Source organism: Myotis nattereri (genome assembly GCF_964212035.1).
Source record: "Myotis nattereri genome assembly, chromosome: 2".
Lineage (NCBI taxonomy): Eukaryota > Metazoa > Chordata > Mammalia > Chiroptera > Vespertilionidae > Myotis > Myotis nattereri.
Genome location: NC_138076.1, coordinates 113,183,639 through 113,198,780, shown reverse-complemented (window position 1 = coordinate 113,198,780; position 15,142 = coordinate 113,183,639). Strand labels below are relative to the sequence as shown.

The 15,142-nt window shown below is 41.2% G+C and overlaps 1 protein-coding gene across 1 annotated transcript in view; it reads left to right on the top strand.

Annotated features, from left to right (window-relative positions):
- B3GLCT (beta 3-glucosyltransferase) overlaps positions 1 to 7,778 on the top strand; it is a 139,730-nt gene extending 131,952 nt beyond the window's left edge. Inside the window, exon 15 of the mRNA XM_081083593.1 lies at positions 5,692 to 7,778. Within this exon, the coding sequence (XP_080939719.1) occupies positions 5,692 to 5,859 (168 nt within the window). The 3' untranslated portion in view covers positions 5,860 to 7,778. The remainder of the gene's footprint in view (positions 1 to 5,691) is intronic.
- Positions 7,779 to 15,142: the final 7,364 nt, after the last annotated feature.

Genomic DNA, 15,142 nt, shown 5'->3' with positions numbered 1-15,142 from the left:
GACTGTGCATTTGTTTGTATGCATGTATGCATATGTGTATATATGTAAATACACATTTATGGTTTGGAAGACACAATATTGCTATGATGGAAATTTTCACTGTTTATGTTTTTAAATTCATTAAAAAATGTTTATTAATTTCTTATATTTTAAAAATTCACTTTATTCTAAATGTGTACATGAAATATTCTGTATCAGAAAGATTTTTAAATTAAATTTCTCACAGTAAATAATAAGTACACCTTGACCCTCCTCCCCCACAACGCTTTGACCTGGCTTTTTCCTCTAGGGCAGTGGTTGGCAAACTGCGGCTCACGAGCCACATGCTGCTCTTTGGCCCCTTGAGTGTGGCCATGAAATTAAAATCGCATTGTATGTGCGCGCCCACACATGGTATTTTGTGGAAGAGCCACACTCAAGGGGCCGCAGTTTGCTAACCACTGCCTAGGGCAATATTGATGAGAGCCAGGTCAATTGTCCTATACAAGTAGCCAGATACCTGTAGGCAAGAGATAAGAAAAAATCATCTTCTCTGTTTATAAAGGTGAGGGAGGCTGCAGTCCCTTTCCCCTTTTGGTAAAAAATATATATATATATATCTTCAGGGACCATATTCCTTTTTTAAATGTAATTTTATCCCTAGGGTGATAGTGTTCAGGTCTTCCTGGCACCTTGGGGCTTAACCTAGGGACTAATACAAGGATGTAACCATTGGACTTCTTCAAAAGATAAGGAAACTTTTACTGTCATTTTGGGTCAGAGAAATTAGATAGACAAATAGCTACAAATCTGATTCTCATGGGCTATGAGATGTTTCAATAGGCAGCTTTAAAGCTTTTCTTTTTTTTTTATTTTTTTATATGAAAACTAATTCAGGGAAATTTTCTTTCCCCACACTCCCCAAATTGATCTAAAGGTTCAGTGAAATCCATATCAAAGTCATAGCAGGCTTCTTCATAAAAATTGACAATCTGATTCTCAAATGTATATGGAAATATAAAACATTTTTAAAAGGAGATGAAAATTGGAGGATTTATACTTACAGGTTTCAAAACTTATAAAGCTACAATAATCAAGACAATATGAGGTTAGTATAAAGATAAACAATGGAACTGGATAGAGATTCTAGAAATAAACCCTCCCGTTTATGGTAAAGGTGCCAAGGCAACCAGTGGGGAATGGAACAAATGGTGCTAGAACAATTATATATATATCCATGTAGAACCTTACCTCACACCATACACACAAATTAACTCAAATGGATCATAGTACAAAATATCAGACCTAAAGCTATACACTTCTGGAAGAAAACATAGGGATAATTATTTGTGACCTTTTTTGAGGCAGATTTCTTCTGGCTTTATAAGCATGTTCCATATAAAAAAAACTCACAAATTGAACTTCATACAAATTTTTAAAACTTTGCTCTTCAAAGGATATCATTAAGAAAAAAAAAAAAATCCAAGTCATAGACTTGGAGAAATACTTGCAGTTCATATATCTGAAAGAGGCCTGTGCCCAGAATATGTAACAATCTTTTACAACTCAATAAGAAAACAAACCATGCAGTTTAAAATGGGCAAACATTTGAATAGACAGTTCACTAAAGAAGATACATGAATGGCTAATAAGTGCATGTAAAGATGATCAATGTTATCAGTCTTTAAAGAGAAATGTAAACTAAAGTCTGTATAAGGCACCACCATACGTCTACTGAAATGGCTAAGCAGAACAAGAGACCATACCAAATGTTGACGAGGATTTGGAAAACTGGATCTCTCCTTTATTTCTAGTGGGAATATAAAAGACAGTTACTTTGGAAACATTCTGGCAGTTTCTTAAAAGTTAAACATACACATGGAAGGCAATTTATGACATAGTTCTCAATGGTCCCCTTCTGCTGATGTTCACACTCTTGTGTACTCCCCTCCTCTTGGTGTGGGTCAATAGAGTATGGCAAAGATGATGGGATGTTTCTTTTGTAGTTAGGAGATTTCCATCTTCCTTGCAGGCTCTCCCTGTGGCTTTTTTGGTTCACAAGGTTTGGTAAAGCAAGCTGCCCAGGGGGCAAGGAAGTGAGGCCCTCAGTCCACTGGCCCACAAGGAACTGAATACTACCATGACCACCAAGTGAGCCTGGAAATGGCTCTTTTCTCAGTTGAGCCTCAGATGAAACCACATAGCCTGGGCTGGCATCTCCTGGAGATTATGAAGCTGAGCTCCCAGCTAAGTGTGTCCAGATTCCTGACCCATGAAAGCTATGTGATCAGAAATGTTTGTTGTTTGTGTGGTACTTCCACACAATGCAGTATTGCTCAGCAGTAAGAGGAATGAACCATTGATAATGCAACCGTGCTACATGAAGGAAGCCAGGCACAAAATCTATATCTACACTAATAATAGAGAAACACGCAAATTGGTGTCACTCCGCTATGCCCACCAGCCAATCAGAGCGACTATGCAAATTAACCCAACAAAGATGGCGGTTAATTTGCATATGCAGGTGCCGAGTGTAGACTGAAGGCTCCAGCTGGAGTGAAGACTGAAGACTGAAGAGGCTTGGATTCTCTGCTGCGGCCGGACCAAAGGCCTGGGTCCTGGGTGCCGGAGGAAAACTGGTGGCAGCAGTCAGGGGAAGGAAGGCCTATTGCACGAATCTTCGTGTAACCGGCTTCTAGTATATATATGTAAAAGCCTAAGCAACTGTCTGACCATTCTACTGGTAGCTGTGATGTGTAATGACCACCAGGGAGCAGACACTCAACACACTGCATGGAAACATGGAACAGACTGATGAATCTCAGAGGGGAGGGGGAAGGGGGAGGGCAGGAAGAGATTAACCAAAGATCTTATATGCATACTAGAGGCCCAGCGCACAGTGCGCCAGTGGGGATTGGACTGAAACCGCCAGTCCAACATCCCCCGAGGGGTCCCGAATTGCAAGAGGGTGCAGGCCAGGCTGAGGGACCCCACTGGTGCACGGATCTGTGCACCTGGCCTCTAGTTCATACTATATGATTCCACTGATAAGAAAGTTTTAGAAAAGGCAATACTATAGAGAAAAAGCAAATTAGGTTTCCTGGGTCTGCCAGTGGGGGCAGGGATTGACTACAAACCCTTGCCGGAGAATTACAGTGTTCTAAAACTGGATTTGTGGTTGGCTAACTGGATATTTACCAAAAATTTTCAAACTACCATAACTGTGTGTGAATTGTATATATATAAAGTACACCTCAATACAGCTATAACACATGGATATATGTCTAAGGAAATACAGTTTTAATCTCCATTTGTTGTACTATTTTGTGTGCTCTAATCTGTACAGGTAAAAGATGTTAATTTTGCCCAATTTATGTTCTCATGCTGACCCTGCCCAGTTTGGATTTCCTTTTGGCATTTTGGGCACAGAGGTGTGATTATGAGAGGTTATTTCCTAGTACATGTCTCAATGTTATAGATGCCTCTTGGGATCATTTCGCTTTTCTAGTTTGTCATGTTCTTTTCTGTGACCTCATTTATCAGATATGATTAGCACCTTCTAATGCTTGTTAGGCCAGCTCTTCCCTTGCATACAGGGCTGCTGAGAAGCAGTTATCACTTTAAATTATATTAATAGAGGGAAAGACAGTAGGTAGCCTCAGACTTTAGAAGTTTGTAGATCCATAAAATTACTTTCTTTTATTAACTTAGAGAAATAAATCGATTGTCAGGTTTGGGTTTTGTTTTTTGTTTTTGTTTATTTGCAAGAAATTAATAAAGAGAAAGGTGTTACACATTTCTTTTCTTCCTGTTAGGCATATCTGTATCTCCCACCTTTCATTTCTAAATGTGAAAAACAAGCAGTGATTTGTTTCTACAGCTTTTTTTTTTTTTTCTTTCTTTGGGGCCGTTGTGGGATTATCTGAGAATTGAATTGGGAGTAAGTTTCTCCTAGGGTTTCCTTCCTGCCAGCAAACTCTCAGACAGCCTTGCTAATAAACATCACAAAATATATGAATTCCCTCAGCTAATATTCAAAACATTCCCAACTCAATTAGACCGAAATCTAGTTTATTTTTGCTATCTCACTGTATTTTCCTTTTAAATTTCCTTTTTACATTTTTAACTCTATGAGTGCTTAGAATTTTTAAAGGGAAATACAGTGGCCATACCAAATGTTGACAAGTGTGAAGGTTCTCCCCGTTCATTACTTTGAAGCCTTCCTCACAGGTATTATCGTTTGAGCACTCATAAGAGCAGGATACACGTGCCACCACTGCACACAGCCTCCCAGGAAGGCTGGGGAACTAAAGCACAGGTGGTGTGCCAGGCCTGTGCACTGAGGTCCACCTCAGGCATCCTGGTGGGACACTGGACTAGCAATTGGCACCAGCCCTTGCCCCCATTCCAACATTTGCTAGTCATACTACCCCATGGAAGTCACAACTTCTTTGAGCTCTGGTTTCCTTATCTATAAATTAGAGATGAATCATGATAATCTGATTATCTTGCAAGATTGTTTCAAGGACTGGATGAAATAAAATTTTAATGAAGGTATTCTGGGAACCATTCATAAGACTTTAAATATTTACGAAAAATTTAAGCTAAATTTAATAAAATATTAGTCTAGAAAAGACTTGTTCTTAAAATGTATCATTTCTAGTTTTACTAAGGTATAGACTCTTAGTATTTCTAACCCAGTGAGTTATTATATAACACAGATAGGCTGTAGAGATGTATAAACAAGATGAACATTGACAGAAGATGGATGCTTTCTTTAGAGCGAACAAAACAGGATCTGGTATCAGTTTGCTTCCAAACCTTTTAAGCTACTTATTCAGTCTTGTCTGTCTAGGCCAGTGATGGCGAACCTATGACACGCGTGTCAGAGGTGACACGTGAACTCATTTTTTTGGTTATTTTTCTTTGTTAAATGGCATTTAAATATATAAAATAAATATCAAAAATATAAATCTTTGTTTTACTATGATTGCAAATATTAAAAAAATGTCTATATGTGACACGGCACCAGAGTTAAGTTAGGGTTTTCAAAGTGCTGACACGCCGAGCTCAAAAGGTTCGCCATCACTGGTCTAGGCTATATCTGATTCTACTTAAATTTCAATTCTTAAGTTTAGAGAATTTTGAAATGATAATACAAATGCTTTTTAGGCATTAAAAAGTTTTGGGTTATGCAGAATGTCCATTTACACTTTTGGAGCCAGATGAGATGTTCAGGTAGGAGGTGAGTGGTCACTTAGCCTCACATTCCCTCCACTAAACCACACAGGCATTCCTAGTGAGTTGTCAGCAGGAGACAGGCAAAGGGAGCCCTGAGAATGTCCTGCCCCACCTGGCCGGAGCACCTGTAGACGGACCTGGGAAATAATTTTTTCTGCCTTTTTGCAGAAGTCCTAATAGTAACTGAAATTACCATGCAAAGCCTTCTATATTTATTACCTGTGGCCAAGGAATCTCCCACAGAGGCATAAAGTGATGCATTTGGGATATTAAAGTACCTGGAGACGCAAAGGCTACAAGCCTACAGTGAGAGGAAAAGTTTTAGTGGAACAGATTTTCCTTCTTGCTTTAGATTAACATAATCAATATCAAATATTGAAAGAATGCAATCGTTTCATACATTCACATGCTATCCTGGGGCAAAATTGTTCTCAATGAAGGAGGGAGCATAATTCTCCTTTCTTCCTGCAGGCCCGGCCCGTGGATTACCCTGAGGACTACCTTTCTCATCAGGTTCCCATATCCTTCCATAAACACTGGAACAGTGACCCATTGAAGGTTTATGTCACGTGGTTGGCACCCAGCAAGGAAGACAAAGCGAGGCCAGAGACACGAAAAGGCTTTGAAGATGAGTTATAAAGCCTGGGGACCTAGGAGCACAAACAGAAGCCCAGACTTTAGCTTCCGCCTGTGGGCTGTCCATGTGCTACTTGACGTATGCCGCAGAAGCTTCCTGACTTTTGGTGGACATCCTGTATGTGGTATTTTTTGAGGGGGGAGGAAACAGAATCATAAAGGAACCGTTTTTTTTCCTGGAAAAATCACTTGCTTTTGCATTCTGCATTGTTGTACTACACAATGATTCCTGTGTGGTTTCCAAGCTGTGGCACAGCAGCTTTATTACTGTCACGGGAAAATAAATAGCACCAGAAGTCTCCTTTCTGTTCCTTCTCTTCATTTTAATGAAGGTTTCAGGGGGCATGAGACCAGAGAGATGCGACTGTTTATCATTCTGTATGGGTGCGTGTGTGTGTCCGTGCATGCACGTGTAGAGAGAGAGAGACGGAGAGAGAGAGAAGGAACATTGATTGACATGGATATTACCATGGTGTGAACTTGTAACTGTATTGTTGATGGTGAAAATTATTTGTTGGTTGCCTGATAGGAATAATGCCATACTAGGGATGATTCATAAAACATCTTAAAGAGTCTAGCTATGAAATTCCCCATAGTCTGTAATCAGGGTTGTTATGTTTTATCTCTTTTTCTGTTTGTGCCTCATAAAAAAAAGAAGTCTTCTGTGGGGACTTTTCACTTCTTTAGTGGTTCTTCTGTGTCCTGTTTCTCCCTGAAGCGCTATCTTTTCTTGCTTGCTTGTAACAGGAAAGTGTGCTGGATGCTGCCAGGAAATTGTGTCCTCAATATTTAAAAACAAAGTTGTCATGTTTTATTTAAATCAGTGAGCTCTATGTAAGTCTCTGGAATTGAATTAAATTAATTTTTACCTGATGTTTTGCTCTTTTTTTTCTTTAAATGTTACTTAATGACTCTCTCTTGACTCAGAATAGGTATCCCTTCTCAGGTACCATGAAACCCAATTGGAAGGACAGCACGATTGATTTGCCAATTTTTCTGAGTTCTTAAAGAATAAAATTTGAACATGATATTGTGAAACAGCTCTAATTTTCAAATTATATCTTTAATATATAGTGATTTAACACATTTACTATTAATTTGTAAAAAGTATTCTGTCATATGATGTTTTAATTACATAATTCCATTTTCTAAAGATATTTACAGAAAAATTGACTTTGATATGTCAAACTAATTTTGGTACAGCAAAATACTTCTTTTCTTTTTTTTAAAATAAAAACTGCTATTTGTTAATTTTGCTTATAATGCTTGTCTAGCCAAGCATAGGTTTTAAAGCCACACCACCAAAAGTCCCCATGTGTATGTGCTTTTTAACAATATATTTCTCTCGTAGCTTAGATTTCACTCATTTCCAAAATGATACCAGAGTATTTACCATTTTTTTCCAAATCAGCAAATAAGAGTACCTATGTGTTTTCAGTGTCACCTGAATGCATTGCATTTATGATTCTTAAAGTGGATTTTGTGGTCTGTCGAAGAAATGGATCAGGAACAGATGATCTGCTGGGTAGAAGCACCCAAGGAATTTATAGATATTGTCAGCTGCTGCTGCTGACTTCAGCATCGTTGTCGTAGCTTGGTTATTGTCATTGCTACCATCATCGTCACCTTCTTGTCAGTTGTAATAATACTCCTGGAGGGCCTGGCTGCCTAGCCCAGTGGAGGACAGTCTTCAGTTCTTTCTGTGCCTGCCTACCAGTCGTCACACTTGGAAAACAGCATATTCACTTGATAGGATCAAACTGGCCTTGGAACATAAAGACAAATCTTGCGCTTCCTCTGTTACAATCAGTGCCTTCTCTTGATACCAGAGAACCTCATCTGGTACCTTCAGGCCTTTTGTGAATTATGTTTACTTTTTGGAACTATGTAAGCCTAACCACAAATAAAATGTTTTTGCCTAAGGTTCTGATTTCTCAAATGCGTTTATTAGTTCAACCTAGAACGGGAGCTTAGAAGGAGTGGGGGAAGGGGATTAGAGAACTCAGAGAAAAACGCTGCAGCTCAGTAAAGACAGTTTTCAGAGAGAAACATTAATAAAAACCTATCCCCTTAAGAGGAAACCATTAGACATTTGAAAATGTGGTGATACAGAGACTATAAAACCATGATCTGTATTATGTAATGAATTGGAGATGCTGTTTGGGAACTGGTTGCCATATAGTTCATATCTTAGGAACTAAGTTTTTAATCTGAACTTTCCAGGAAAGATATTGTTTTATTCCTTTGCCTTTTTTTAGTAGAAATTTACTTCCAAATGGCTATTTTTATCCTCGGGATGTCAACCTCAAGGAGTTGTATGTGGAATAACTGGAATGTTGTATTTGCTTTTAAGCTATTTCTTCTGTGGCCAAAGCTAGTTATCTGACTTTGCAGGATTCTTCACATCTTGCAGATAAGCCAGAAGCCAGACCCAAACAGCCTCCAGAGACGGAGACGATAAAACAACAGCACACTAGCCTGCAGGACACTGCACGGGTCTGTGAAGATCAGTGCTCTCTGAATACCCTCATTTATTGAATATCTCTAGTGCTGCCACATCCAAGCCCTTATAATTTTTTATCTATTTTTTCTCAAAAATATATAATAGACATTTGTAAGAATTTTCTATTGTCGTCAATTCATAATCAGAGATGTAATTTCTGTAAACTAAAATGAATAGATTCATTCAGCCACTGTTTAATATTCAACACCTATTATGTGCCAGATATTCCGGGATGGCCCTTGTCTGTGCTGCTCACCACTTTTCCCTGGAATCTGTGAATGCCTGGCACATGCTGGAGACTACTGTTTTATGTTCCCAAGCATTCTACAAACATGTCAGCTGCAAAATAGTTTTCCTCCTACCTAGAAAGTGAAGGCTTTGTTTCTGATCTTTCAGCAGATGTTTTCACTTTAAAGCAGTGGTTCTCAACCTTCTGGCCCTTTAAATACAGTTCCTCATGTTGTGACCCAACCATAAAATTATTTTCGTTGCTACCTCATAACTGTAATGTTGCTACTGTTATGAACCATAATATGAATATCTGATATGCAGGATGGTCTTAGACGACCCCTGTGAAAGGGTCGTTCGACCGCCAAAGGGGCTGCGGCCAAAAGGCACTCATTCCTGGAGGAGTAAGGGTAAGTGTAAGGAGAAGGGACAAAAACCAGTAAACAAATTAATGGACAAGATGATTTCTAATAGCGATAAACGAAGACACTAAGAACAGGGTCCTGTGATAGACTCGGGTCTGGGTAGGGGATTACTTCTGATGGAGTGGTCAGACAGGGCCTCTGAGAAGGTGATGATGGAATGAAGGTCCAGCCGAATAGAAAGATTCAAGAATGCAAAGGTTACGGAGCAGAGAAAATGGCGGCCGGATAGGCAGGCTTGTCATGCACCTCGGCCCAGGGCCAGACTGGAAATGCAACTAAATTGGAGAACATTCTCCTGGAATTACAAACTGAGGTCCCGCTGAGGAGAAGACGTATATCAAGGGAGGACAGAAAGCACCTGGAGACACGTAGGAAGGGCGAGGTAGCGAGAGGAGAGGACCCAGTTCTCAGAGGCGGCGGGCCAGCGGGCCAGGAGAGGAGGGAGCACTGGGCTATGAGAGGGTCTGTGCTCTCAGAAGACAGAGCCCAGGCTGGGCTCCACAGCCCAAAGCACCAGGGTTGTGACCCTGGCCAAACGGTGGCAGGACTGCTGGCTGAGGCAGAGTCTGGAGCCAGCCAGCAGACTGAAGGTGATCTGAGAGAAAAGCCGCAGTTTTGTCTTTTTGTTTGTTTTTTCTCTAAACCCAGAGCACAGGAGTTTTCATTTGCAACTACTCACCCAAGGGTTTGGTGCAGGAAGGGAGGCATGGACTTTAGGTGCCTGAAGAGAGGCTGGGGTGGGAGACAGGGCAGGTAGATGTGGAAGAGCAGTAGCCAGGAGTCCTGCATTTGGTAGTTAATAACCAGCCATTTTTCCTGAGAGGAGCTCCAGGGGTGGGCAAACTTTTTGACTTGAGGGCCACAATGGGTTCTTAAACTGGACCAGAGGGCCGGAACAAAAGCATGGATGGAGTGTTTGTGTGAACTAATATAAATTCAAAATAAACATCATTACATAAAAGGGTACGGTCTTTTTTTTTTTTTAGTTTTATTCATTTCAAACAGGTCGGATCCGGCCCGAGGGCGTAGTTTGCCCACGGCTGATGCTAGCCCCTCCCAGAAGCCTCAGGAGACCTGCATGCCACACCCTGTATTTTGAACTTTTCAGAGGAAACAGGCATAAGCCAAGCTTACAGGTCTGAAGAGTTTCAAGGAGCCCTCTGTGACTGGATTGGAGAAGGGGCTGTCTGCCCCACTATTGTGGGAACCAGACTGATAAAAACTCCAGGTTCTCAGCCTACCCCATTGGTCTCTATACAAGGATCTTTGTCCAGCCAAGGGCAGAGTAAGATTTTAGGCCACTCGTGGAAGAGGAGCTCTGGGACAGGAAAACACACTATATTCTCTGAAAGCTAAACAGCACCACCCCCGCTTAAAGCCCTTTGAGAAACAGACTTTTGAGTGATTAAGATTGACAGCTGGCTAGCAGGCAAAGGCAGGCAGAGGTGGAGCCCTGGGAAATAGGGAGAAGTTAACTGACCCAGCCCTGAGCCCCATGCTGCTAACAAACCTCTTTTAGAGGGCAGATTGGCCCCTCCTATGGATCACTGGGAACATGAAGCAGGTTGCTGAAAGCCAAGACAGAGTCTGGCAGTGGTTAGCTTTTAAGTACCTAACAGGAAGCCCAGAATTGGCAGACAGAACAGAAGAGTGAAGTCCAAAGTGAGTTCCCATGAGGCAATGAACTCAGCTGAAATGAATGCCACTTCATTTTTTTCTTTTATCTTTTTTGCTCTCCTTTTTCTTTTCTCTTTATTAGTTTTTGTCTTTCCTTTCTTTTTTTCCCTTTTAAATTTATCTTACTTGTCTATTTCTTTATTGATTTGTTACTATTCTAGTACCTGCTGTTTCATTCATATACCTACTTTTCCCCTTCCCTCCTACTCAATTTTTCTTTCTTTTTTTTACTACTTAATTTTTTTCTCTCTGTTCTTTCTCTTTTCTTTTTCTCCTGCCTTCTTATCAATTTTCTTTTTCTTATTTTAGGTCTATCTGATTTCTCCTCTATTTTCCTTTTCATATTTTTTTCTTGTCTTCATTTCTTTTCTCCCTCCTTTATTCTAAGTGTTAACCTTCCCTATTCCTCTAATTCTCATTTTCCTTATTTAAGCTCTGCATCTGCATAGTCTGCTCCTCCTTTTCTTGTTGGTGCATTTTTGTTTGGTTGGTTTGTTTTTCCTCCATATTTTTTCGTTCTTTTTTTCCTATTATTCTTGATCTCTTTTCTCTTTCCTAATTTTTTCTTCTCTGGTGGTTGCTTTCGTTGCTGCTGTAGGGGTGTCATATATGTTCCTGTTTGTTTCCTCCATGCTGTATTTTGTCTTGTATTTTGTTCTGTTTGGCCAGCACCTCCACAACAGTTTCAATGACATGGTCGAGGGTGGACCACATAGCTACTGTGAGAGGACACTCATCCACAAATGGGACAATAACACTCAAGACCCATCTACAACAGAAGAACCCAAATAGCTCAAGTTAGGGGCTTTCCTAGAGCACCCAGCTGAGGAGATCTAAGAGACTACACCACAGGGTCCGTCCCCAAAACACCTACTACATACAACCACCCCACAAAGACTAGGTGGCATAATAGTTTGATCTAATATGTAGAAACAAGTACAAAGGGATAGCAAAAATGGAGAGACAACCCCCAAATGAAAGAAAAGGTGAAATTACCAGAAAAGGAACTAAGTGAAATGGAGGCAAGTAATTTGTCAGATAAAGAATTCAAAGTAATGGTTATAAGGATGCTTAAACATCTGACTGAGAATTACAAGCAACTCAATCAGAATTATAAGGAGCTGAATGAGAAAGACACCAACATGGATAAGAATCATGAGAAAATGAAGAATGACATAGCTACAATAGAGAACACCCTGGAAGTTTTCAACAGTAGACTAGAAGAAGCTGAGGACTGAATCAGCAAGTTAGAAGACATGGTAGAAAAAGACATCCAATCAGAGCAGCAATGGGGGGAAAAATTAAAAAACAGGAGGAGAATTTAAGGAAGCTTTAGGGCAATATGAAACAAAACAACATCCACATAACGGGTGCCAGAAGGAAAGCTGATCAAGGAATAGAAAACTTATTTGAAGAAATAATGACTGAAAACTTCCCTGGCTTTAGGAAGTAAAAGCCACACAAATTCAAGAAGCACAGAAGTCCCAAATAAGATGAACCCAAAAAAACCCACACCAAGACACACCATAATTAAAATGACAAACGTTAAAGACAAGAAAGAATCCTAAAGGCTGCAAGAGAGAGACAGAAGGTTACCTACAAGGGAGCTCTCATTAGACTATCAACTGATTTATCAATAGCAACATTTCAGGCCAGAAGGGAGTGCCATGAAGTATACAAAGTAATGAAAACCAAGGGACTGAATCCAAGACTACTCTATCCAGCAAGGCTGTCATTCAAAATTGAAGATAACATCAGGAGCTTTGCAGACAAAAAAAGGCTAAAAGAGTATAGTACCACCAAACCAGCACTGAGAGAAATTCTAAAGGAACTGGTGTAAGAAGAAGAAATAGAGAGAAAGAGATGAACACGGGCATAAAGAATAAGAGTGGCCATAAATAAGTATCTACCAATAATAACCTAAATTGTAAATGCCTTAAATGCTATAATCAAAAGACATAGGGGACTTTAATGGATACAAAATAATGACCCAAATATATGCTGTATACAAGAGACCCACCTGAGAATGAAAGACTCATACAGACTGAAAGTGAAGGATAGAAAAAAATTTTACAGGCAAAAAACAAAACAAAACAAAAAACTGATGTAGCAATACTCATACCTGACAAAATAGACTTCAAAGTGAAGGTCATAACAAGAGATAATGAAGACCACTTCATAATACTAAAGGGATCAATACAACAAGAGGTTATAAATCAGGTGAACATATATGAACCCAAGACAGGAGCATCAAAATATATAAAAAAATCTTCTGGAGGATATTAAGAGAGAGGTCAACAGTAATACAATCATAGTAGGGGACTTTAACATCCCACTGACATCACTGGATAGATCTTCTAGACAAAAAAATCAACAAGGAAATAGTTACTCTAAATTATACACTAGATCAGATGGAATTAATTAACATTTCCAGAACATTTCACCCGAAAGCTACAGAATGTATATTCTTCCCAAGTGCACATGGGGCATTTTCAAAGATAGACCACATGTTAGGAAACAAGCTAAGTCTCTGCAAGTTCAAGAAGATTGAAATCATATCAAGTATCTACTCAGATCATAATAGCATGAAACTAGAAATCAGCTACAATAAAAACATTCAAAAATATTCAAAAACTTGGAGGGTAAATAGCATATTATTAAACAACTAGAGGCCCTGTGCACAAAAATTTGTGCACTCGGGGGGGGGGGGGGGAGGGAGGGTCCCTCAGCCCAGCCTGTGCCCTCTCGCAGTCTGGGACTCCTTGGGAGATAACGACCTGCTGGCTTAGGCCTGCTCCTGGGTGGCAGAGGGCAGGCCCAATCCCTAGGTGCAGCCCCTGGTCGGGCTCAGAGCAGGGCCAATTGGGGAATTGGGGCACCGCCCCCTGTCATGCACAGAGCAGGGCGGATTGGGAGGTTGCGATGCCACCCTCAGTCATGCTCAGGGTAGGTCTGATTGGGGGGTTGGGGCACAGCCCCCTGTCACACTCAAGGCAGGGTCGATGGGGAGGTTTTTGGCGCCACCCCCTGACACGCACAGAGCAGGGCCCATCAGGGGGTTGAGGAGTTTCCCAGGGAAGTTGGCGCACTGCCCCCTGTCACACACAGAGCAGGGCCGATCAGGGGGTTGGGGCGCCACCACTCTCACACTCAGGGCAGGGCCGATGGGGAGGTTATGGCTCTACCCCATCACACACAGAGCAGGGCCCGTGGGGTGGGGGGGTTGGAGTGCTGCACCCTGTCACACACAGAGCCACAGGGCAATCAGGGGGTTTGGGCGCTGCCCCCTGTCATGCTGATCCCGGTGCCGGGAGACCTCGTGGCTCCACTGATCCTGGTGCTTGAGGCATATTACCCTTTTACTATATAGAATAGAGGCCTGGTGCATGGGTGGGGGCTGGCTGGTTTGCCCTAAAGGGTGTCCTGGATCAGGGTGGGGGTCCCCACTGAGGTGCCTGGCCAGCCTGGATGAGGGGATGATGGCTGTTTGCAGCTGGTCACACACCCTTCAGGGTGGGGGTCCCCACTGGGGTGCCTGGCCAGTCTGGGTAAGGGGCTGAGGGCTGTTTTCAGGCTGGGACTGAAGCTCCCAACTGCTCCTTTTTTTCTTTTTTTTTTTTTTATTCTGAGCCAGCTTTAGCTCTGAGGCTCCAGCTCTTAGGCCTCTGCTCCTGAAAGCAGGTATCTGGTTTGTTTAGGTTCTATAATCGAAACTCTTTATCAACTCCAGGTCTGAGATCCCGGCTAGCTGAAAGCTGGTTTCTGGGGTTTTGTTTAGCTTCTATATTTATTACATAGTTGCTTAGAGTTGCAGCTCAGAGGCCTGCAGCGGCAGGCGGGGAACGTTGGAGTCCTCCATCACTGAAGCAAGCAAGCCTCATGTTAGTTTCAAGCTGCCTGGCTGCCGGCCGCCATCTTGGCTGGCAGTTAATTTGCATATCGCCCTGATTATCCATTGGGAAGGGTAGCGGTCGTACGCCAATTACCATGTTTCTCTTTTATTAGATAGGATGAATGGGTTACCAAAAAGATCAAAGAAGAAATAAAAAACATCCTGAAAACTAATGACAGTGAAAATACAAAAAACCCCAAAATCTGTGGAACACAGTGAAAGCAGTCCTGAGAGGGAAGTTCATAGCACTACAAGAAAGAATTTTAATGTTATCTAACCTTACAACTTAAAGAATTAGAATGAGAACAAGAAAAACCTTGAATAAGTAGAAGGAAGGAAATGATAAAGACCAGATTGGAAATAAATGACATAAAGACCAAAAAAGAAAGAAAGAAAGAAGAATGAAGGAAGGAAGGAAGGAAGGAAGGAAGGAAGGAAGGAAGGAAGGAAGGAAAGAAGGAAGGAAGGAAGGAAGGAAGGAAGGAAGGAAAGGGAAAAGTACAAAAGATCTATAAAACCAAGAGGTGGTTCTTTGAAAGGATAAGCAAGACTGATGAACCT